Genomic DNA, 26,833 nt, shown 5'->3' on the forward strand with positions numbered 1-26,833 from the left:
TCTTTATAGATTTTGGATACTAGCCCTTTATCTGATATGTCATTTGCAAATATCTTTTCCCATCTTGTTGGTTGTCTTTTGGTTTTGTCCACTGTTTCCTTTGCTGTGCAAAAGCTTTTTGTGTTGATGAGTCCCAATAGTTCATTTTTGCCTTTGTTTGCCTTGCCTTTGGAGATGTGTCTAGCAAGACATTGCTGCAGCTGAGGTTGAAGAGGTTGCTGCCTGTGTTCTCCTCAAGGATTTTGAGGGATTCCTGTCTCACATTAAGGTCTTTCATCCATTTTGAGTCTATTTTTGTGTGTGGTGTAAGGAAATGGTCCAGTTTCATTCTTCTGCATGTGGCTGTCCAATTTTCCCAACGCCATTTGTTGAAGAGACGGTCTTTTTTCCATTGGATACTCTTACCTGCTTTGTTGAAGATTAGTTGACCATACAGTTGAAGGTCCATTTCTGGGCTCTCTATTCTGTTCCATTGATCTATCTGTTTTTGTGCCAGTACCATACTGTCTTGATGATGATAGCTTTGTAATAGAGCTTGAAGTCAGGAATTGTGATGGCTCCAGCTTTGCTTTTCTTTTTCAACATTCCTCTGGCTATTTGGGGTCTTTTCTGGTTCCATACAGATTTTAGAACTATTTGTTCCAGTTCTATGAAAAAAGTTGAGACTCTACCCCAAAACTGCTAAGACTCATACAGAATTTGGTAAAATGGCAGGATATAAAATCGATGCACAGAAATCAGTTGCATTTTTATACACCAATGATAAGACAGAAGAAAGAGAAATTAAGGAGTCAATCCCATTTACAATTGCACCCAAAACTGGAAGATACCTTGGAATAAACCTAACCAAAGAGGCAAAGGATCTGTACTAAAAAAAAAAACTAAAGAATACTCATGAAAGAAATTGAGGAAGACACAAAGAAATGGAAAAACGTTCCATGTTCATAGATAGGGAAGAACAAATGTTGCTGAAATGTCTATGCTACCTAGAGCAATCTACACATTCAGTGGTTGTACTATTTCTTAATAGGTATATATACCATGAAATTTATAACTTTAGTTGCTACTATGACAGATATTGGGCTACTAAAATTTTATTTTATGCTCACTGTTGTATAGAAAAGTAATACATATATTCATCCTGCATTAAGACATGTTACTAAATACTCAGTAGTGATAATAGCTTTTCAGAAAACTATCTTGCATTCTTTAGATAGGCAATTTTGTCACCCTCGGTTTAATATTTGCAATTATCAGTTATTTCTTAGGTTCATTTACATTGACTAGAACCTTGAGTAAAATATTGATTAACCTCAGTGATAGTGGAAATGCTTATCTTAATCTTGACTTTTGGGCAGGATATTTGCTGTAAATTTCTGGAATTTGTTTCAGGTTAAGAATGGTTCTTTCTAGGGGCACCTGGGTGGCTCAGTCGTTAAGTGTCTGCCTTCGGCTCAGGTTGTGATCTCAGGGTCCTGGGATTGAGCCCCGCATCAGGCTCCCTGCTCGGCGGGAAGGCTGCTTCTCCCTCTCCCGCTCCCCCTGCTTGTGTTCCCTCTCTCGCTTTGTCTCTCTCTGTCAAATAAATAAATAAAATCTTAAAAAAAAAAAAAGAATGGTTCCTTCTAGTCATAGCTCACTAAGATTTTTTTGTTTCTTTGTTTGTTTAGCTTTATTTTGCCTTAATAAGAATAGGCATAAAGCTGTCATCAATAGGTTTTCTGAAATCTGTTGAAATATAGCAAGACAAGAGATTTTATAGTTAGATTTCCCAATCATGAACCACTGGTTTATTCGTCAGATAAATCACATTGTCTTGCTGTATAATTTTTCTTCTTTTTTACATACTTAGATTTAAGTTGCTAATATTTTATTTATAAATTGCCTGATAGTTCTGCCCCTAATTCCTATCTAATTTTGTTATCAGGTTACATAATCACTAAAAGGCAATTATTGAAATGGGAGGAGACCTACAAATCTGTTCCTCATCTTGCGGATGAATAACCAAAGACAGACAGATAAATTGTTAACACCAGCTAAAGTAATTCAGAGACAGGATTGTGTGATGTAAGATTCATAAAGCTTGGGAGGTAGCTTGAGATACAAAGTCCAAGAGAATATGAAGTTCCTTGGTAATAATTTGTTTTCTTGAAACACCCTGACTACACTTGCTTCTATGAGGTCCACTACCTTTAGCTTCCTATTGTACTTAGAAACTAGAGTTTTATTCTCTCTTTCATCTGTTCCCGTAAATAGGTTCTATTTCCTGAGATTTGCTTCTACTGTCTTTGATTTCCCTTGCAGTTCCCAGCCCACATAAGAGGTGAATAATCAATATTTGTTACTTGATTAAAATTGTCCCCCTGCTTCTTGCCCTGCATTTCTATAGCACAATTCTATTAGTGAAATACTTTAGAAAACTTGTAATTCATGTTCATTTCTTGTTATTACAAAGAGCATCAGGGCAAAACTGTTTCACCAGGAGAAATAGAAAAGCTGACTTGTTTAGCCCGAAGTCACTTGGATGCCAATACTGGGAGATCACAGACCCTCTTCTACACTTCTCAAGCTCAGTCCCAGGCCTCTGAGTGAGGCTTGGCTGCAAACAAAGCATGCATTATATTATGTTCTGCAGGAGACACTAAAGCTCCTGGGTTTGTTGATGGCAGTTATCATACTTCTTTCCATCTGCCATACTCACCAGCATTTGGCAGCCAGCTTGGGCCCTTTGAACAATTATTTTACTTGATTAAAAATAAATAAATTAAAAGCTAAGTTGGGAGCTCTTCAGTTGTTTCCAATTTGATATCTTAAGTGAAAGTAAAACTTGAAAGAAACTGCCCCCCAAGCTTTGTTAAGTATGATGACCAGACTAGAAGAAAAGTGTGTTACTTTTCTTTGAAGTCCAGCTGTCTAAGCCTTTGTGGAATATTGAAAATAAATTTCAAAGGGAGATTTTATTCCCCTTTCTTGCTTGTCCTGAATTTCTGCTGCTGTCTTCTTCCTCTATGTTCCATTTTTCATTCTCTCTTTGGGAATGATACATTCTTAAGCATGCTAATTTGTGCATTCATGTATTTATTCATTCACTGAAGATCTATTATTGTTTGGCTATCATATATCAGGCCCTAGGAACTGAGGGCCTAATGATGAGCAAACACAGGTAAGGACCCTGCTCTTATAAAGCAGAGGAAATGGTCACTAATCAAATAATCCCTTCAGTGAATGTATAATCACAAACTGAGACACAAGCTGTGAAAGAAAAACCTGACTTGGATAGGGAGGAAGTCTCCAGGGTGGATGGGCGATGAAGCATTGGTGAAAAACTGTTTAAGGAATTACTTTTGAGCCGATGGATATCTGATGGATAGCAGTTAAGCAGGCCTAAGGGGTATAAGGGTGACAGTTAAGAAGGAGGAGGAGAATATTCCAGGCTAAAGAAAATGGCATGTGCAAATATCCTGTAGCAGAAGGAAGTATGGGTAACTGAAAGTGGGTTTAATACCTGAAACAAAGAGAAAAAAAGAACTATGCATGATGAGGGTGGGGAGCTAGAAAAGGAGATGATTCAGGAGATGTTTGAGAGGTTAAATAAAAAGAAATTGATAGATCCGGGAATGGGAGAGTGAATATTGTCCAGGTAGTTTCTAGTTCTCTGCTTTGAGTTGTAAGATACATGAGACTACCTCACCACCTACCCAGTTCTCTGACCACATAGGCTAGTTTGACCATTAACATTCCACTTCAACATTCTAAGGATGGCCCTTCATGTGGCTGAATCGATGGACAACTTCAGGGATTACTTACTTGACCTCTCAGTATCTGATAACTGAGATCACCTTGAAACTTTCTCTTCTCCCAGCCTCTATAGCATCAAAGTATTGTGGTTAACCTTCTCTATCCCTGACCACTTTTCTAAGATTCGTGGTGGGATTAGCCTCTTCTAGCAGCCTAATAAATATTGGTGTCTCAGGTACCTTTCTAAGGATATTTGGTCTCTACACAATTATATCCTATTACCATTGATAAGCTAGTGACTCAAAAATTCTATCTCAGTCTCGAAAGTGTTTACACAAGAGTTGCATGACCATCTGTCAGAAAGAAAAGTGAATGAAAATGAGACAGTGACCTTTATCCCCCACTGAGAGGTAGGATACACAGTGACATGATATTACAATTAACGATGTGAACTATGTATAAACAATGAATGTGTGGCAATGGAAATCTCATCAAACATCAAAGTTTGCTTCATGTTCTTGAGAAATCCTATCACAGGTAAATAGCTGTGTGAGAATTCCAAAGTGACAGACTGAATGATGTGTGATGAACAGCTGTCCAAATAGTGAGCTCATTCCTAGTAACAATAGCATTTCAGTTGTCTAAAATGACTGAGAGGACAACTACTACTGCTGAGATTTCAAATAAAAAACTTGATATTAGAATGTTGAAATATAGCATGCTCTGGTATTCAATACTTTTTTAAAAATATTTTTACTTATTTGAGAGAGAGAGAGAGTGAGCACAAGCAGAGGGAGGGGCAGAGAGACAAGCAGACTCCCTGCTGAGTGTGGAGCCTAATGTGGGGCTTGATCCCAGGACCCTGGGATCATGACCTAAGCTGAAGTCAGATGCTTAATGGACTGAGCCACCCAGGTGTCCCTCTGATATTCAATACTTTTAAAATACAGTCTCTTTACTAGATCAGAGCAAAGCAATGATGAAAAGCAGAGTTGAGCAGATAGCATAGTAGACTGAAAAGTCATTGAGAATACCTCAAAACCCCAAGTATCTTTTTTTATAACTGTCTTTGGCTCTGTCATTAGTGAGTCATTTTTTCTGGGTCAAGCATGGTCATCTCCCTCACTTGATGGAAAGTGTGGGACAGAACTAGCCTAACTGGTAGGGTTCTACAAGGCCAGATTCCAAAGTAGAGCATTTCTTTCTTTCTTTCTATTTATTTATTTATTATTTATTTATTTATTTATTTATTTATTTATTTATTTATTTATATTTAAATTCAATTAGCCAACGTATAGTACATCATTAGTCTTTGATATAATGTTCAATGATTCATTTCTCATTTAAGACCATAGGTTAGGGAGTGAAGGGTACCATGTTCCTTTTTTTTTTTTTTTAAGATTTTATTTATTTATTTGAAAGGGAGAGAGAGTGAATGAGAGGGAGATGGAGAGAGAATCTGAAGCAGACTCCACACTAAGCATGACCAACATGGGGCTCAATCCCACAATTGCAAGATCATGACCTAAGCCAAAATCAAGAGTCGGGCACTTAACCAACTGAACCACCCAGGAGTCCTGGGCACCATGTTCTATGCTGTGTGAAAGCTAGAACCAAAGTTCAGCAAATAGAAAGAATGACAGGAACATAAAAATTGGTATACAAAACTTGAATTAGGAGCCAGAAAGAGAAGACAAACATCAACAGCATGATAACAAATGTTAATTAGTTTAGGAATCATCTGACCAGGCTTTGTTGTCTACAATTTTTTTTTTTTTTAACAATCCAGATAGAGTAGTACATTTAGTCAAGTTTGAAAGGTCTAGAATGGACATACATCTTAGAGGCAGAAGGACTGGTGAGAAGGACAGAGGTTCACGTGAAAGGCACTGATGTAAAATATATACATAAATAAATTCATTCTCAGTAACATGACATGTTGCTGTTTAAAGATTTTTTAATTTATCTTTTGAAATTATTACAGTATCAGAAATGATTTTAATGATATAGTTTATTTTTTTTTTAAGATTTATTTATTTGAGAGAGAGAGAGGGCAAGAGCAGGGGAAGGGACAGAGGGAGGGGTGGGGATCAATCCCACAACCCCAATATCATGACCAGAACCAAAACCAAGAGGCAGATGCCTAACCAACTGGTCCACCCAGGTGCTCCAGTTTAATTTTTTATAAAAATGAAAGAATATAGTGTTCTGGCCTTTTTCTTTTAACAAACTTATGAATTTACCTGAGTGCCTTTAGTTCCATTTACTTAGGATAATTTAGACTGATGTTCATGGACTTGGTTAAGAATGTAGTACAATATCAATAGAAAGTTATTTCAGTGAAGGAACTTTTGTCAATACTTTTAATTCAGGGGTGGCATAAAAGAGCACACACAGCTCTACTTAATAGTCTCCCTGTCATTGGATGTTTTGAGCTTGTTTCTTCTCCCTGTTTGATTTTGTTTTCCTATCTATATAATAGAGGATTAGAGAATAGGGTTCAGAATTCACAAACTGCTGACCTATGAACTAAAGCCAACAGACTGTTCCTTTGGTCAAGGAAATGTTGTTGTTTGCTTTTCATTTTGTTTTAAAGAGTTCTAATCCCTTTAGGGAGGGCATACACACTCATGTTTGCCTGGGGACCTACCAACCCACCCAACCACTGAGTTATATCAAGATACTATGTATTTCCTGCATGAGTCCTAAAAATGCTTCAGTTTGTCTCTCAGATTAGACATTTTGTCAAATTTCTTTAGCCTCCCGTAAGGTTTTAATTCTGTAAAACCTCTTAAGAGACTAACTGCTCTTTCCCACCCTGCATTGGTAGAGAGATAGGTGAACTGGAAGGAAATTCATACCTGGTCAAGCCTACCTGGTAGCTTCAGGCCACCTCCATGCACTATCTCATTTAATCAAAGCACTCCAGTGACATAGGTATTATCATACCTATTTTTCAGGTTAGAAAATAAGCTTAGAGAAGCTAACACTTTGCCCATGGTCAAATGCTTATTAATTGTGGAAATCAGGTTCAAGCCTGTTTTGACTCTAGGTTCAAGATCTATTTGTTTCTAAAAACTTCCTATGCCCTAATTTTCCCTTAGTGGGAAGAAACTTTCCAAAAGGATCTCTTGAATAATGAAGCTTTACACAGACTTTGAAATGTTGTCAAAGTTAGATTGTACAAAGGATCTCAGATGTCCAAATATCTCAGTTTTACAAAATATTTTATTTGCATTTTGCTTTCTTTGATTAGTAGAGAGTTGACTTCCTGCTGTGCTCAGAAACATAACTGGCTTCCTAAAAAGCCACACAGAACTTAGGAATATTGTTAGAAGAAATTTAGCTTTCATTTACATATTGATGCAGCTTTGGAAAATATGTCACAAGTCACTCAAATTAGAAATGTAAAGAGATTTTATTTCTATCACTTAACTTTTATTTCATTTTGTCACAGAATACTAGCTATCTCATAAATTCAAATTTGTTTGTATATAATATCACTAAAACTCCACTTGCCATAACCTGGAAATAGCACTTGATTATTTAGAAAATTTATCTGACATAAAACAGTTCTGGTAAGGATAATTTCAAGTCTGTCTGAATAAAGGAGGACAGAGTGTTAGGATGATTATTACTTGAGTAGAAAACATTTAGCTGTGTTGCATTTTCAATTGAGAATTTTCTAAAACTTAAGTCTACTCATGTAAACAGAACTTTTGTGATTAGGATGATTTCCACATTATGTTAGTCACTGAATTGGCTTACAATAAACATGGTGTCCAGCAAATGTCCAGTACCAAGAATGTCTGTTTTTAAAAGGGGAAAAAAAAAGAGAAAGATGATCCATTAAAAAATAAAGAAAAGAGTATTTGGGGCATGTTTTTGTAATTTTTAAACTTTGGATTAACCAGCATTCATCTGATTTGACCAGAAGATTGAGCCAATAATTTCTAATTTTTAAAATTTTACTAAAAAGAAACAGCACTCAAATTTTAGATAGAGATTTTCTTCAGAGCAGTGCAAATTATTAGAAGACATGTCAAAGTGATTAGATTGCTGAATCATACTTTCTGTGAGTGGGGCTTGGAGGCGGGAAGGCGTGCTAAAACTACTGCCCTTTTCAAATAATTCACAGGTGTGCTAATTGTACGTCAGATATGAAAGTCGAAGCATTGTGACCTTCAAGCCAACAAAAGCCCTTGTCAAGGAAGCCATTTTCATATACATTCATAAAGTGAACAATGCCCTTCCACAGTTAAATAATGTATGGCTTTTATTTCATTACATGTAAAGGCAAATCAAGGAATTGTTTCATGGTTCACATATTAAAAGTAATGCTATAAAAAAGCAGACTATAAATCTACTTAAGTTACATTTTGTGGTACTCTACAGTTGTGATCCAAGGATATATTTGTTGTCTGCTTCTATTGTGTGCAGCTAAAGTGTGGTTTTCTGCAACTGAATGTATTTTGGATTTGAGTAGTAAAACCTGCAATGTGTTGAATTATGTAATAACCAACAGAGACGTTAGGAAGGTTAGAAAAATGATAGAAAAGCTATTTCCTTGCAGTGATGAAGACAACGACGTAACTTGTAGATCAGAGGAAACATTGCAGCTGGACACACTCAGCTGCTAGCAAGAACAATGTTGAGTAAGGGTGAGGGTCAAAGGAAGGGCAAGGAATTCCTATACTCTTTCTCATGGCTCTTTCATGGTATAAAGAAAGTATCTGTAAATACTGGGTTTAGGTAATGGACCTTAAGGTGATTATTTAAAAGATCACCCATTTCACTGGAAAACAGTGCAAGTTCCAAAAGGAGTAATGTATAAGGGAACTTACGTGTTGCTAATGCTTGAGTCAAATTGACTGCTGGAATGTCAAACAGTGCCCATGAAGTTGTAGTAGAAAAGCAAGAACAGGAAGAAGAAATTAATTATCTTGTATTTGTCCAGCTTTGTAATGTATTTGATGCTGGATAAAACATGAGCAAAGATATAGTCATGCTTAATGCAACTTAAGTATGCATGATAGACTGCTGGGGAATGAAAAAATAATAATAAAACAATTACAAACTTAAAAAAATAATAATTGTATGAGATTCCAAGAACCTGTTAGCATTCAATCCAAAGATAAACTTTTTTTTTCCAGTCCTATAGGAAACCATAATAGTTGGCATCTTATTATGGGTTAGATATTGATACCAAGAGACTGGATAGGGTTGACCGATTCACTCATCTGTCTTCCTTTTTGTTTTAAACAATTTTCTAGAGCCCTTTGTTGTTAATTGTTTTAATAGATTCTCTGAGTACTTCCATAAAACAGATAGCAGTGACATTTATGAGAAAGCTGTTGTTTATCACTGAGATTTTTCAATGAGTATGTACATGCTCTAACTTATTTAAGATAACAAATGTTTCTGCATTTCCTTAATAATCTGAAATAATTTCCATTATTTTGGATTGTATTTAAGGTGGCAAATCTTGCTTGTTCCATGTCAACAAATGAAGATGGAATTAAAATTGTCAAAATTGCGGCCAATCACCTAGAAACCTTGTGTCCACAGGTATGATAACTAAGTTGCTGTCTCTTCCATTAAACTAACTATAAAAATTATATATAATACTTTGGACCTTTATATATATGAAAGTATATTAAGATATTTATTTTAAACACAGAAGATGACTTGTCCTAAGGTCATGATTTATTCTTTACTAAGCACCAAGTTCTTTACTTAGCACCTGGTTCTTATAACATTCCCTAAGGGACCATATCAGAATTTTGTGAGAGAAAGGTACAGTGTGAAATCAAAGCAGGGGTTTGTCCAACGATTTTATTTTTAGTCATTATTAATTTTGAAATCTCAGAATATGAAAGGAATGACTTCTTTTCCCCTCTTTTATTCAAAGAAGACATGAGTTTGAAAAAAGCCAAGAAATGTTTTCTTGTCTGCAATTCAGAAGTTTTCATTTGTTTGTTATCTGAAAAGCAACATATTTTTAGGGAATTATTTCTAGGATAGTGTCTTGAACCATGAATCAGTATATACCTAAGGGCAATCTTAAACACCTTGTCTTAGAATAATCGAGAGATAATATGGATAATTACTTCCTCATAAAGATCACAAATGTTGTAAGGATGTGAAATATAACAATGATTAGAGATTTCAAGTCTCTGGATATCTGCTGAGATTCTCATCTTTCTAAAAGTGGTATATTTATTAAATTCTTGATTTACCTTACTGATAATTTCATCTCTAAGAATATTGAGGAAACAGTAAGGGAGACTCCTCCTTTGGACTTAATGTTGATTAACAAGTAAAAACTGGCTGGAGAAGTGGGGTCCAGAAGACCTACAACTGAGATCTCACAACTGATGACAGTTTTCTGTGAGATCTCACTAGGAATTGGAATACTGCCGTGGGATCTCTAAAGTGGTTGAATCATTAATACTCCCCTTCCGCGGTCTAGGAGAGTTCGCATTTCTCTATACTACGGATTGCATTTGATGCTGTCACCTTTTAAAGTGTCTTTTGAATCTGAAGAGTATTAAATATATCTCATTGGTTTTAATTTATAATTTTCTGATTACTAAAGGGAACATTTTTCAAATGTTTGTTAACCATTTGGTTTTCTAATTCTGTGAATTGCCTAAATCCTTTGCTACTTTTAGTTAGGTTGTCTTTTTTTTTTAATTACATTGCTTAGGTTTTTTAATTTAATTTAATTTAATTGTTATGTTAATCACCATACATGACATCATTAGTTTTTGATTCATTGTTTGTGTATAACACCCTGTGCTCCATTCAGTACTTGCCCTCTTTAATACCCATCACCAGGCTAATGCATGCCCCCAACCCCCCTCTAGATTGTTTAGGTTTTAAAAAATATCTTCTGTTGACTATAGCTTTTCTTTTAACTTTTAAAATAATATTTTGATCACTGAAGATTTTAGGAACTTTAATGATCCATCTTTTAATTACTTCGATAGATATTTATTGAGCATCTACCCTGTATAATGATTTGTTGGTTTGTGCCTTGTTAAGAAATTCTCCCAACAAAAATGTTACATAGTTTTCACAGTTTCTTTAAAAAAGGCAGAAGTATTTTTTTTTTCTAATTTATTTGACAGAGAGAGAGATAGTAAGAGCAGGAACACAAGCAGGGGGAGTGGGAGAGGGAGAAGCAGGCTTCCCGCCGAGCAGGGAGCCCAGTGCGGGGCTCGATCCCAGGACCCTGGGATCAGGACCTGAGCCCAAGGTGGGTGCTCAATGACTGAGCCACCCAGGTGCCCCCAAAAAGGCTGAAGTATTATTTAACATTTAGATCTTTACTTCATCTAAAATTTATTTTTATGTCTGAGGTAGGGATTTTTTTTTTTTTTTACAGTGCTAACCATTGGGCCACCATCATGTATTAAATAGTTGATCCTTTCCCAAGTAATGTAAAATGCTATCATTGTTTCACACACATGCACACACTTTTTAAAACATTTTTATTGTTTTATATATATTTGTATACACATATATGTATATACTATACATATTTGTAATACATGCATACATCTACATGTTTTATAAAATGCATTATACATGTATAATACATATATAACAAATGTATAATTTATTTACTAGTATTCCATATGTAAATATAGATTGATAGGTAAATTAAAATACATTTCGGGGGTGCCTGGGTGGCTCAGTCATTAAGCGCCTGCCTTTGGCTCAGGTCATGATCCCAGAGTCCTGGGATCGAGTCCCGCATTGGACTCTCAGCTCAGCAGGAAGCCTGCTTCTCCCTCTCCCACTCCCTCTGCTTGTGTTCCCTCTCTCACTATGCCTCTCTCTGTCCAATAAATAAATAAAATCTTAAAAAAAATACATTTCAAAGTATACAAGCTTCTGGGCTCTCATTTATTTATTTATTTATTTATTAATTATTAACATATAATGTATTATTTGTTTAAGAGGTATAGGTCTGTAGTTCATCAGTCTTACACAATACACAGCACTCACCACAACACATACCCTCCCCAGTGTCCATCACCCAGTCACCCCATTCCAGCAACCCTCAGTTTATTTCCCAAGATTAAGAGTTTCTTATGGTTTGTCTCCCTCTCTGGTTTCCTCTTGTTTCGTTTTTTCCTCTCTTCCCTATGATACTCTACCTTGTTTCTCAAATTCCACATATCAGTGAGATCATATGATAATTGTCTTTCTCTGATTGACTTATTTCATGTAGCATAATAACCTCTAGTTCCATCCACGTCATTGCAAATGACAATGGTTTTGATGGCTGCATAGTATTCCATATTGCATATATATATATATATACCACATCTTCTTTATCCATTCATCTTTTGATGGACATCTGGGCTCTTTCCATAGTTTGGCTATTGTGGACATTGCTGCTATAAACATCGGGGTGCATGTACACCTTTGGATCCCTACATTCATATCTTTGGGGTAAATACCCAGTAGTGCAATTGCTGGGTCATAGGGTTGCTCTATTTTCTGGGCTCTCTATTCTATTCCACTGGTCTATTTCTTTGTACCTGCATCAGTATTGCAGTGTCTTAATTATGATTTTATACTAAATCTGATATCTCTAGGCAAATTGGCTTACCTTGTTTTTTTGTTGTTATTGGTGGTGGTTTTTTGTTTATTTGTTTGTTTATTGCTCTTACTTTATGCTTGTTCATATAACTTTCAAGATCAACTTGTCAAGTTCCATGAAAGTACATTAGAATTTTTATTGAAATTGTTAAGATATCTTGAATTTTAGATTATTTTAGGAGTAATGGCTCTTCAAGATACTGAGTCTTTCCATTAATAAATGTTTTATTAGTAAATGTTATTTTAAATGCTTTATGTATCTCCATAATCAATCTTTTTTTTAAATGTCCTTCAGGGGCTCTTTAGATTTTTATTATTTAGTACAATAAATTCCATGACTACATGCTGATGGCTTCCAAAATTTTCTCTCCAGGACAGATCTCTTCCCTAAAGATCACACTCAGATATAATATAGTCTTGACATTTGCGCTTTGACATCTAGAAGACATCTAAAACTTTAGCCAAAATGGAACTCCTGATTGTTCCATTCGCATCTCATTCTGCTACTTCTTCAGTCTTACTGATTTTAGTTAATGGCATGGCTCTTTGCCTGGTTGCTCTTGGGAAAAACCTGTAAGCTTTTCTTTCTTCGCTCAGTAAATATTTATTGAACATATACTATGTGGTAGGTATTCTTTAGGTATCTGGAGGGTAAATAGTAAAGAAAACAAACAGATGAAAATCCTTGTTCTTGTGAAGTTTATATTCTAATGATATCTAATGGCTGTTTTCCTATTGAAGCCATTAACTAGTCCTATCAATCTCATCAAAAATATTTATCTTGAAACTATATACTTTTCTCCAGCTTATCTGTCAGCATCTCAGCCTATACCACCAGCCATCATCTCTATCTTAGACCATAGTAACATTTTATATGGTTTCCATGCTTATACTTATATCTCTTTAACCTACTTTCTATCTAAAAACTGAAGTAAATTTTAAAGATGTTTATAATAGCAATTGCTTTTCTTAGCTTTTACAGTAAAATTCAAACTTCTTTTTTTTTTTTAAAGATTTTATTTATTTTTTAGAGAGCGAGCGAGAGAGAAACAGCATGAGAGGGGAGAGGGTCAGAGGGAGAAGCAGGCTCCCCGCCGAGCCGGGAGCCCGATGTGGGACTCGATCCCAGGACCCTGGGATCATGACCTGAGCCGAAGGCAGACACTTAACCATCTGAGCCAACCAGGCGCCCAAAATTCAAACATTTTTTATGTCTTATTCAGACTTATATAAACTTCCTATTGCCTGACTCCCAGCCCCACCCTGAATTATTTCCCTTTTCACTCATTAGGTCTCTGCATATTGGCCTTTCTATTTCTAGAATACAGTACATTCCTTCCCATCTGAGGGAGTTTGCACATAATAATTTCCCAGTGCTTTTTTTCCGATATGGCCAGCTCCTGTTATGTTCATTTTGTAAGGACTCAGCTCAAATATCATCTTCTCAGAGATCAATCTTCATAAGTCACTCCTCCAGCTTATACCCCATTATGTCACATTTATTTATTTTAGAGTCTCTATCACAACCTGAAATTATATTTTATATTATTTTTTTACTTTCATTATACATTTTCCACACTCAAACATAAAGTTCATGAAGGCAATGATTTAGTTTTCCTTTTCACTACTTACAGCCCCGTACCTAGCAGAAATGCAGCATATATATGCAGCATATAAATGATGGTCTCTAGAATGATAAGTCATTCTATATTTATAAAGGGCAGCAAGGTTTTTGGCAACACCTTTTGTGAAACTTTTCCTAACATGGTGTGTATTCTTTTTGACAACATGGAAAAAAATGACAGTATAATTAGTTTGAGTTGTAGCTCATGAAAAAAGTCCTAAAATGGCTGATTAATGTATAGTTGCTAACCAGGGGTGAGCTCTGTGCTAGTGGGCTTCAGTGATCTACTCTTGGTTTAGCTCATTTCAGTGCTCTCCTAATGATTTGGATAAGACTATAAAAATAATATTCTTAAAATTTTCAGTTAAAAATATGAGAATAAAGGGCATATATTAGCTGAAAGACTCTAGTCACAAAGAATTTGGATATTCTAGAATATGAACTAAATCTCAGTATCCAGATGAAATGTAATAGGTATAAATACTAAACCAAATATATTGGGCACTATGAAACAAATTACAAAATAGAGAATGGAAGAGTTACGGCTTAGCTAAATTTACCCTTCCCAAAGCTAAGAGATTTTAGTTGATAGTAATCTTAATGAGAATCAACAGTGCAGTATGGCTGTCAGAAAAAACCCAATATGATTTAACATCTTTTCATCAAAGAATAAATTCTAAAACTTACTCTCAACCTTCTCTATATTTCAAAATTATTCTTTAAATTGTACATATTTTAATTTAGTGCATCCTGAAATTCAGAATTAGTGGGTCTGGAGTGTAACCCAGTTTTGTGTGTGTGTGTGTGTGTATAAGTGCCCATCTGTGTAAGCTCTACTTTTGCACATACATTTAGGTTCACTTATTTGACTTCCAGCAATTTATGGTATAGCTATATATGTGCACTTGCACAGAAGTCTAGTAAGGTTTTTATGCAGCTTGACTTATAATGACAAAAGCTGGAACCAACCTACATGCCTGTTAGCAGAGAGTGTTAAGAACTGTGTCAAGTAGTAAGTCGGCTCAATATATGTTTTGGTATGGAAGATACCCAAGATAAGTAAAAAAGGCAAATTTCAAATGAGTATGTATATTATCCCATTTATGTGGGAAAAAAAAGGAGATAGATTGAGCCATATGTTTGTGTAGTCATAGGAAAATTTTCAAAAAGTTTCTCATGAGAATTTTAATAGTAGTTACTTCCAGGAAAGTGAGCCTGGAGACAAAAAACAAGGAGGATAGTTTTATAGTTCATTTTATTTCTTTTAGAACTCTCAATTTAACCATGAGTAGGTATTTTATTAATTTCTACATAAAACCCAACCAGTTAAAAATATTGCTAGATTGACTCTAGAGTAAGTCAGGCTGAGAACACATGGGATCAAGAGGAGCTGATAGGGCAACATTTAATTCCTGTTTGTTAAAAACAACTGAACTCACCAAGGTTTCAGTGAGTTGGATCACCCCGGCTCTTACTGTGCCTCAAGGACTAGAGCTATAGTGCTTGCACACTTACATGTGTCACATTTAAAAAAGAATTGTCACTTGGAGCCTATATAGCAGAGGATATTAGAAATAGTGACAAGACTTGAAACTATGTCATATGAAAAACTCATAAAAGCAACAGGGAATTTCTAGGAAGGAAAAGGTAAGACTTCAAGAAACATCGTCACTGTCACCAAATCTTTAAAGGGCTATGATGCAAAAGACTTGTTCTGAAGATTCCTGAGGGGTAGAGCTCTACAGTCTCTGAGTAGGAACTATAAGGATACAAGTTTCGTCTCAATAGAGAATGAGAGATGCTCTCTAACAGAGCTATGCTGAAAGGAATTGGACTTTGTTGAGGAGGAATTTGGAATTTCTCAATGCCACAGACATTCAAACACAAGGAGAGTGACTATTTGACCAAGCTATTATAAAAGGAGTACAAGCCTTGGGTGAGAAGTTTGCCTACAAGCCTCTTAATGCCCAATCCTGAGATCCTCTAATGGATCCTTTATATAAAGAAGAGAAATGTGATCTGAATGATAGCATTTCTGAAATAGCATAGTTGTTTGAATTCAACCTGGTGGAAAGATAAAACTATCTATAGGACTTAACGCTTATTCTATCTTAAAAACAAACTGAGGGTTTTAGAGGGGAGGGGGGTGGGGTGATGGGTTAGCCGGGTGATGGGTATTAAGGAGGGAACTACTGCGTGGAGCACTGGGTGTTATATGAAAACAATGAATCGTAGATCACCACATCAAAAACTAATGATGTATTGTATGGTGATTAACATAACATAATAAAATAAAATTTTTAAAAAAAGGGACTTGGAAGGATATTTTAAAAGTAAACATTTTATATTTACATATAGAATAAAAATGAGAAAGATAGAATTCAAGTTTCTAAAATATGTTGATAATTTGGACTAATGTTTCAAAGCTCATAAACTAAATTTAATAAGGGTAAATATAAAGTCAGGACTTTAGGTTAAATAAAATCTATTGTACGAATGGATAGGGAAAACAATGCTTACCAAAAGCAACTGGGGCATCAGGAATTAAGAGGGGCATTTGCTATCTAGTTCAATGAGTTCAAACACTGGTCCATGAAAGCATTTTCATGGTGTATATTGAAATTAGGTCAGTAATTAGGTCAGCTTTTTTCATAAAGTAAAACTTATTCAACTTCTATTAGAAACTGATGTACTTTCTACTTGTTTGATATTCATCAAAAACATTTGATTTATGAAATAATAATGAAAGTAGATAATAACTTTTCATATGGTTATTTCTTTACTTAGCAAAATAAAAATTTCCCAACCCTGTGTCAGTTACTTCCCTTTCCCCTCTACTTAACTTCTTTCAAAAATATTTGTGGCCTGAAAAATCCAGAAAATTAAAAGTACTAATTTAGGTAACTATATGTCAGTAGCATGATATGGGGACCATCTTATAGCTTTAAAATGATTATGATGCTTAGCTTGTGAAATAGGGGGAAATTTCCAGTGTACTTGGTTTGGGGCTGTCCATATCTAGAACACCATATTTGGTTCAGGCCCTGCAATTTAAAGGCTAAGCAGAAAAACAATGAGTTGTTTTAAGTGTAGTGAATTATTACCTAACCACAAGAAGTATTTAACCAAAAGCCAAATAAGCTGTGCCTTGTCAAAGATGTTAGAAACAGAATTTTATTATTGGGGTGGTAGAGGTATTAGATATCATGCTTTTTTTTTTTTTTTGGTCAGTAAGATTCCTTAATTAATAAAAACATGGTGAAAACCTAGGGTATTTTCCCTGTGGTGAATATACTTATACTTAATTAGGCAGACTCTCACAAGTGCTTAGATTTTCCAAAATCAAGTTAAGTTTTCTAATGACTGTCATGTTTGAATCAATATCTAATACAGCTTTGTTATATCTTCTGTTTATCCCTCTCATCAAATGCTATGTTATATGATGACTTGACAGAGCTAAAACAGTTTGTAAAGGCATCTAGTTTATTTTCAGTGATGTGCTTGGAGATATATTTTTACAAGTTACCTATTATAAATCAATAATTACTTCCTAAAAGGGTTGTATTTTGAGTGTGTTAAAAAGTAGAGACAAAAGTCAAGTTTGCCTCAGACAAAGAAGTTTGTGAAGTATAAAAAGAACAAAGTACCTTGGGGAGGGTATGCAGTGGACATCACCTGTATTCATATCTAAACATGGAAAAATATAACCTCCATGAGGGTAGGAATTTTGGGTGCACTGATGTAGCCTAAAAATAATGCCTGACACATAGTAGGTACTTAGTACATATTTATGAAGTGAATGATTCTATCCACATGAACTTATTTTGTGTTGTAGACACTGGGGAGTGGATGCTGAAAACCAGCACTATTCCTTACCCTTTTCTGTTCTCTGGGAGGTATAGAAACTCCCAGTTTCTAACCGAAGTCATAAAAGGTCCCCATATGACACTATCTCTTTGAAGTACAAATCATATGAAGTGACTGGCATTATCTCCTCCAGAATGGACGGGGTTCTTTTGTTATAATAGCGGCTTGTTCTGATTAAGTTATGATGTGTTACTGTCTTCAGCACACATTTCAGTAAGGGTATCGGGCTATCTCTTTCAAATAAAAAACATATCCTAATTTGTCTGGAATTCTGTTTGTTTGTTTTTGTGATCAAGAAACTGTCATATCTATGAATTGAAAGCACTTAATTTTCTCAGAATCATGCTCTGGGGAAGCAGATATATTTTCTTTCATTTTCTATAGATGATGATGATGATGGATGTTTTGTTTGCAACTAAACGATATAGGACTCAAATAGTCAATTTGAAATAATCATATTCTTTAAGAATTCCAGAGTGTACCTATAAGTGTTGTGACAGGCTTTTTACAATTATACCTAATTTATTTCTTTTCTCTTAAGAGAATGGCAAAAAAAAAAAAAAAAAAAAAAAGATTTTGGAAACCAAGAGTCATACAAGACAATAAGAAGGCTAAAATTAAGTGATCATTTTTTAAAGAAGCTGATTATGATAGAATGGTTGATTCTCAAGACTGCTAGGGTGATTTCAGAGTGGAAAACCAGGATCAGTCTTTTCTTGGTGATGCCATGATATTTATGTGAGGAGACTGTTATTGAATGCAGCTATGAACACAATTGCTTTCCAAGCTGTAAACTAAGGTCTGTGTTATTGTACTGTCATTGTTTTGCATCCTGTCCCAATTATGTAATCAGCCACTCCCTTCCACTCACACCAAGGATATCTTCATTCAAAAAATATTTGCTGACCACCTACTTGGAGAACCCATGAATCTAGGGTGAGCCAGGGGCAGGAGTTGGGGATTCATGGGGTACCCAGTAAAGCAAGTCTGAGGAATAAGTTCTGAGTTCATTGAGAAGGGGCTTTATCTAAGAAAATCTGAGGTGTTGTGTCCTAGAAGAAGAGACAGAGTTGTGGAAGAGAAGTCATAGACATTAAATTCAAGTGGGGAAGTGAGGTCAAAAATTAGATAATGACTTGAAACAAGTAGCCAGGACTAAGTATGATTTAGTATGCAGGCTGAGGCAAGAATTTCTAAATTAATCACAAAACAGACTATGCTGGAGCCCTGATTTACACTCATGGTATGTGCTGTGATAGTAAGCACATGAGTATAAATAACCTGTACCAGCCCAGACAATGGTCTAGTTATGGAGAAAAACAAAGATGGAGCTTTGCTTACATTGTTTCCAATGAGAAGGGAAAATGTATCATCCAGGTAAAAATGAAAATGTTATTAGAGAAGGATATTTTGAAATGCTGTGGGAGTTAAAGATTCATGTCAGTTAGGGGATTCAGGGAGGGCTCTCAGAAAAGTCACATATTCTATAGGCCTTAAGGGATAAGCCAGATTTGAACATTTGGGAAAATATGAAAAGGGCATTCTAGGCAAAGAAGATGGAAAAACATATAAGAGAAATTTTAAAAATGAGTAACGATCTGTGTAAGCTACATTGTTTCTTAACAGGAAAGCTCTTGACATTTTCCGTGGAATAATTCTTTGTTGTGTGAGACACAACAGTGGGGATCTGCCTGCCAGAAAATTCAGAATCTGGGGCACTAAATACACAACCACCACCTCCCAGCTCAGTTTCTGTGATAACGGAAAATGCCTCCACACATTTCCAAGTTCCTCCTAGGGGATACTGCCCCATGTGAGAAAAAGTGGGAGGCCATGGGCTGTGGAAAAGGGAGATGTTGGATACACAATTGAAATATAGGCCTTAGTCCTTACTTCTAAGTGAAGGAATTTAGATTTGGAATTTAGTAGAGGATGGCAAGTCATGATAGGTTTTGAGTAGAAGAGTGACATTATCACAGCTGTGCTTCCTGGGAAATTATCTGGAAACTGTGTCAACTGAATGGAAAATGCGATAGGCAGGACCAGTGAAGAGATTATAGAGTATTATATACAAAAGTCAGAATTTGAATAAGGGACACAGGAATAAAAATTTATAAGATAGGACACATTGTAAATAGACTATATAAATTGACCAGAAATTGAAAACAACATGAGATTATAGTAATGATGGAGGCAAAAGAGGATAAATTTGAGGGTTTATTTAGCCTGGCACCTGGGAAGATCATGTTTTTTTTTGTTTTTTTGTTTTTTTAGGAGAAATTGGAAATACAATAAAAGAGGAGTCACCTTAGGACAGAATTAATATATTTAAAGTGCTACCAAAATATTCAGGTGGCGCTTTAAATATATTTAAGTTACTTTCAACATAAAGTTAAGATTATAGCAAACACATTCAAGAAGCTGAGCTATAATAGCTAGGTATGGTGGCCATGCATATAGAGATGATGGTTGGAATGCTTTCATGTAGGGCAAGATTGCCAAAGAGCAAGAGAAAATGAAAGGGTCAAAAGTAGAATCTTAAGAAAATCCATCTAGGAGAGAAGAGGAAGAATCTGAGAAAGAACAATCCTCAAAGCAGGAGGAAAGGCAGGAATGTGTGGCTTGGCGGCAGCCGCGCAAGTGGAACATGTCAGCATGGTGGACAGCAATGGCCTTGCTCCAGAGAGGTCCAGTGGGATGAGTACTGGCAAGGCTCAGGTGGAGCTGGAAATTAGGAAATCAGTGTGATCTTAACAAAAGAGGTTGTGGTGACATCATGGAAAAGGAAAGATTTTATTTCCCCAGTGAATTAAAAAGTAAACTTAATTGTAGAAAAGAAAAACACTGGAAAGTCCTACTTCACAGACTTTTACCTCAGAATTTACCATACCTTTACTACCAGTTATTTTTCAATATTGCTTTTCATCTCCAGAATCTATTCTGTGCATTAAGTTTTTAAGCAATTTAGCAGTGTTCTCTAAAGAATGTTTTTATTCAGGTAGGTCAGGCTTATAAAGCTAAATATTAATAGGAGCTATTGCAGATTTTTGATAAGTAATAAGTAAGGTGTTCTGAATTTGCAGGGGATTAACACATGAATCGTAAATACATAGATTGATTTATTTATTTTAAAGATTTTATTTATTTATTTGTCAGAGAGAGAGAGAGAGAACACAAACAGGGGGAGCCGCAGGCAGAGCAGGCAGAGGGAGAAGCAGACGCCCCGCTGAGCAAAGAGCTGGGACTCGATCCCAGGACCCCAGGATCATGACCTGAGCCAAAGGCAGATGCTTAACCAACTGAGCCACTCAGGCATCCTTAAATACATAGATTTTTAAAAAAATCTGGGCACAGTTGTGATGAGCACTGTGTGTTATATGCAACTAATGAATTGTTGAACACTAAAAAAAAAACCAAAAAACAAAAAAAAAACCTTCCATCTAAAACACTTATAGAGGGTATGTATCAAATTTAATTACCTCTGATGACAAAATAAAATATGATTTACATTTAAAAAATAAAATAAATATATTTAGAACTTCAGATATCACTATTCAATTCAGAAGGTAATATTAGTGCTGAAAATATTTGGGTGGTCACATTACTTTTAAATGTTATTTTAAACGTGAGTCTAAAATAAAACATCTGTCAGTGCCGGGATATTTAACCAAATGGAGAATATCTATGATTGTTCCTCTCAAGAACTTTGTTTTGAGGATTAAATGAAAATTACCTATAACCAGATATCCTGAAAACTTCTATACCCTGTCATAACAACTTATGACTAAAGCACCTTATACAAAATAAGCAATCATTTTTCCTGCTCTTGTGCTATGACCAAGGCTCCAAATTATAGTTCTATAACTAAAAGCTCTGAGCTCTCATTGTATGTGTTATAAATGACATTTCCACTAACCTCAATATTCCAGTTTAGTTTCAGAGGGCTTTACTGCCTTCTCTTCAAGGGGAGAGTGTTCCAATTCCAGATCCACACTGAACCAGAAATTTGGGACTGGCAGTTGACTCCCAGTCTCTTGGAACATAGACTTGGTAGGACAATTACCTGGGGACATCAATTTTAGAAGAGCAATGGAAGAGACTTAAGAATAAATGTGAAAAACATATATGTAGACCAGCAATTATTATTTTTTAATTTTATAGTTTCTGTTTTAAAGCTGCCTATGCTGACAGTGTTCAATAAAATAAAATACTGTGTCATTTTGGGTCACCTAGGGAGAATGGGATAAGGAGAATTAGAAACAAATTCAGCAGACATACCATTATCACATGCGCTCAGTATAAAAGGCGGTGTGCAGAAGAAATCAGATCCAGAGGAGTGAAACAGGACTATGTTGAGATCCAGAAGCTGTAAGATCATTGCTCCATGAGATAGAATGAGCTTGGCTGGAGAACTTAGGAGTCAAAATGTTGTTTCTAGTAAGTAGCAAGGTATCATTATGACATTGCATAGTTTATAGTTTTAAAAGTAAACTTAATCTTTGTTTTGTCCTACTCTTTTGGAAATAAAATCATTGTATTTATGCCACAACAAAATTATATTGTTTGCCTAGTGGAAGACAACATAAGTTAAATACCTCACAAAATAACATACTTTTCCCCCCTCCAATCCCTGTTCTTTGAAAGCGACATTCAAGTTCTGAATCTTCTTCTGAACATATGCACATCACACCTTCTGTGCAGGGTACATGTGTGCACTTGGTAACAAAGTCCTTTGAGGAAGCGATGGCTATCTCTCCTGCATCTGTGATATGGCTGGTGCTTTACCGGGATTATATTTAATTCTTGGCAACAGTCTTGTGATGCAAGAATTATTAGACTTTTTCTTTTCTTTCTTTCTTTCTTTCTTTCTTTCTTTCTTTCTTTCTTTCTTTCTTTCTTTCTCTCTCTCTCTTTCTTTCTCTCTCTCTCTTTTCTTTCTTTCTCTCTCTCTTCCTTCCTTCCTTCCTTCCTTCCTTCCTTCCTTCCTTCCTTCCTTCCTTCCTTCCTTCCTTTCCTCTTTCAGTAGGCTCCACACCCAGTGTGGAGCCCAGTGCTGAATTTGAACTCACAAGCCTAAAATAAAGACCTGAGCTGAGATCAAGAGTCAGATGCTTAACCAACTGAGCCACCCAGGTGCCCCTAGACTATTTTTATATATAAGAAGAAATTCAGAGATATTAAGTGAGTTGCCCAAGGTTAAGAAACCAAAAAATAAATTCTTTAGGATTTGAAAACTAATATTCTTCTTGACTTTGGAGGAATTATTTCAACAGTCACAGCTTTATTTATTCATATTTGCATAATCCTCTGAAGGACATAGGCTTTTTTTTCTATTTCTCCTTGCCATAAAAGAGATGATAAAGAAGATTTCCCAGGAATCTTTCTTTTTGACATTGAGTCTCTAATGCTTTTTGACCCTCATGTCCTTGGGACTTACTATTTCAGAATTCTGGACCTTGGATCCTTCACAAAAAACAGTGATATTATTTGACATTTATGTATCACTTTATTATTAAAACAGAATTTGCATTTGTTTTAAACTATCACACTTAATAAGGTTTGATCCCAGAGAGGTTGAGTGGGTTTTATAAATCATCCAGAAAACTAAGAAAACATTGGAATATAATTCTTGCCCTCTAAAATCACTCAGTTGACATCTTTGTCTACTTCACAGAATGGGCAAAAAATGGTGGATCAATATGTTAATAATGTCTTCTTGGTATAATATTTTCAAATATTTAATAGTCAAATTTTTACTTAAAAATAAAAGGATTCTTTCTATGGGTAAGTAGATGGGTATAAAAGCATATATTTAAGATACTGCAGCAGTATTGTGTTCCTTGGAACCCATATGTGGATTATGCTAGAAAGAAAAATTTGTCTAAAATATTGAATTATTTTAAGCTATGTATCCTTATTTTCTTAAGAAAATATTCTTATATATTAAAATACCCTGCATAGGATCCATGGCAATATACTTATTTTTTAAAAGAATATACCATCATAAAACAAAACAAAACATACTCTTCAGAACATTGGATCTTTTATCAGATAATAAACTTATGTAATTTCATGTACTTATCTTTAGGTATCTATTATAGGTGACTTTGGAGTAAATTTAAGATTTAGTAATGGTAACTATCTTAGCCTTGGTGTTTGTAAAATTTGCTTCTTCTTTCTATTTTGTTATATTTACTTATTTCTGTATCCACACTGACTTTGTATGTATGTATGCCTGTTATGTGGAGTCATTTCAAATTATTTTTTAATCTGGCAAGTGAGTGATTGAATAATATTTCCCAAAGGCTTTAGCTCCATTCCTAGGTGACATAGGCAAAAATTGTACACTTATTGTCCCTCACATATAAATGCTGTTGAGTATTTTTGGTGGTGATGTTGAAGATATTTAAATGATGCTTGTGGAAAGAGGAAGCGAGAAAAGTTACTCTAATGGGCATAAATCTGGAAGAAACTGTGGCAAACTGGAAAATGCTTGCTTTAAGGCCTTCACATTTATTTTTAAAACACTCTGAGGTCACCCCTTCCCACTGGAAAAAAAAAAAAGGAAATAAATGAAAAGCACCTGTAGCCAGTTTTTAGTAGAATATTTGATTTCTATTTAGAGTTTTTTCTCCCCCTGTTCAACAACCCTCATAATCTGCCAAAAGTATCATTTCATTTGCCAAACAGCATTCTTTAAAGATTTATTTATTTTTGGGGGGAGGTAGGGACAGAGGGAGCCAGAGAGAACCTCAAGCAGACTCCCTGCTGAGTGCGAGCCCTACCAGGGCTCAATCTCACTACCCTGGGATCTGACCTAAACTGAAATCAAGAGTCGGACTCTTAACCAACTGAGCCACCCAGGTGCCCCTTCCAAGCAGTATTGTGTATAAAGAGATATTTTATGGATAATACAATAGTGAGGCAAACCATTTTAAGGAAAGAGGCTTTGGTCTCCAAATAGCTTTGATACCAATCAGAGAGAAAGGACCTCAGATCTGAAAGCAGATTGTAATGCAAGGCCACCCAGGGGAAATGAGTCAGAAATCTAAGGGACTTATCACAGCTTATGAGTGCAAAACTGCCTGTCAGCATTCCAGGAAGAATTCATGGTTGTGCTCTTAAGCAAATACATCTATGACCTGGGAGGAAAGTGCCTATTAGCCAAGCTTTGCTGGTAAGTTAATAAAGAGATGACAGCCATCTTCCTAGTGAAACCTTATTTCTCTGTGCTTAGTATACTGTGAACTGCCAATACATAATTATTATGATTTTCATTTTTGCCAGATGTTTTTTATAAATCATGAAATGCAAAGACAAAGATTTGAAAGCCATTATGAACAAGTATGACTGAGGTGAGATCACTTGTTGTAGTTGTTTGTAGGCTTTCTAAAAAAGAGTTTTCATAAGCAAATAGAAACATCTCTTTGGGAGGCATGGTTTTTAACTTCATTGTATGTAGGTCCCTGGATACTGGTTTTTTTGGGGGGAGTTACACTACTTAACAGAAGATTCATCCATTCATTCCACATATGTTTATTGAATACCTGCTTCTTTTCTAGGCATTGAGGATACTGTAGCAAACACAATAGTCAAAGTGCCTGTCCTTTTGGAGCTCCCATTCTATATGAAAGCTGGGGATAATAAATGTGAAAACAAATACATAAACAAGATATTTTTGGGTAATAATAGCTAACATTTATGTAACTCTTGTATATGCTAGACTGCTTCAAATACTTTTTATATATTAGCTCATTTAATACTCACAATAAACCTAAACAGATACTATTATTTATACATTTTTAAAGATGAGGAAGCTGAAATCCAAAGACAAAAACAAAAACAAACCCACAATTCATGTAACCTGCCAAGTCAGAGAGAGAAGCTGGAACGTTAAGACTCGAGCCTGGGAAGTCTGGTTTTCTAACCCACCATGCTGCATGCTACACTATGAGGAAAGTCAGAGAAGTTATGAGCTAGAAGGAGATTAGGGACAAAAAATACCTTGATGCAGAGGTGACATTTGATAGTTTTATAGCAAGAGGGCATGAGTCATGTAAAATCCTGGAGGAAGACCTTTGCACGAAGAAGAAACAAGTACCAAAGCCTTCAGATAGGAATGAACTCTACCTGTTTGGAGTGAAGAGGTGTAGGGTTGGGGAGGGAGAGAGCAGGGACCAGATCATGTAGGGCCAGGCGATGGAGGTAATGCAATACTGCTGTAGGAATTTGATCAGATGAGTGGCTGATGTATGGCACATGGATTACAGGGGACCGAGAGTGGAAGGAGTCATGGATCAGGAGGTTGTTACAGCTATCTGAGAAAGAATGATGAGGCTTCACCTATGGTGGTGATTGTGGGGGTAGTGAAACCTATAATAGTAAGAAAATGTTTTGGAAATAGTGGTTATAGGGTTTATTGGATGCAATGGGTGAGAAAAAGGCACAATCATGGATGGGCTTGGGGAGTTAAGGTTTAAGCGTCAGAGTGAACAGTGGTGCCATTTACTGAACTGGGAAAGATTTGGGGAGATGTCATAGCAGAGGGGTGAGTTCTATTTAAGCAATATTAAGTATGAGAAAAGTATAAATGTCAGGCGGAGGAGAAATATCTAATGTGAAGTCCAGAGAGGAGGTTTAGACAGGAGAGTTGGGAACTGTCAACATATAGATGATGTTTAAAATCGGTGGATGGGATGATATATTATAGGAGAATTCAGCCCTCAGAAGAGGAAAGAAGGAAGGCTAGAATTATGGGGCACTCCAGCATTCAGCTAATGGCAGACAAGGAGAAACCCACGAAAAGCAACTGAGAAAAAATTGCCAGAGAGGCAAGAAGAAAACCATGAGACTGTGGGAGAGTGGAAAAGTAGAGAACTGGGGTTTTAAAAAGTAAGTGTTTACTACTGGGTATTTACCCCAAAGATACAAAAGTAGGGATCCGAAAGGGTACGTGCACCCCGATGTTTATAGCAGCAATGTCCACAA

General features: G+C 35.7%; 1 protein-coding gene across 2 annotated transcripts in view; it reads left to right on the plus strand.

Annotated features, from left to right (window-relative positions):
• CTNNA3 (catenin alpha 3) overlaps window positions 1-26,833 on the plus strand; it is a 1,573,809-nt gene that overhangs the window by 957,883 nt on the left and 589,093 nt on the right. For both annotated transcript variants that reach the window (XM_081824173.1, XM_081824174.1), the window contains one exon: window positions 9,214-9,306. In XM_081824173.1, coding sequence (XP_081680299.1) covers window positions 9,214-9,306 — 93 coding nt within the window. The remainder of the gene's footprint in view (window positions 1-9,213; window positions 9,307-26,833) is intronic.

Source organism: Leptonychotes weddellii, chromosome 6, assembly GCF_054177405.1.
Source record: "Leptonychotes weddellii isolate Sample4059 chromosome 6, ASM5417740v2, whole genome shotgun sequence".
NCBI classification, from domain to species: domain Eukaryota; kingdom Metazoa; phylum Chordata; class Mammalia; order Carnivora; family Phocidae; genus Leptonychotes; species Leptonychotes weddellii.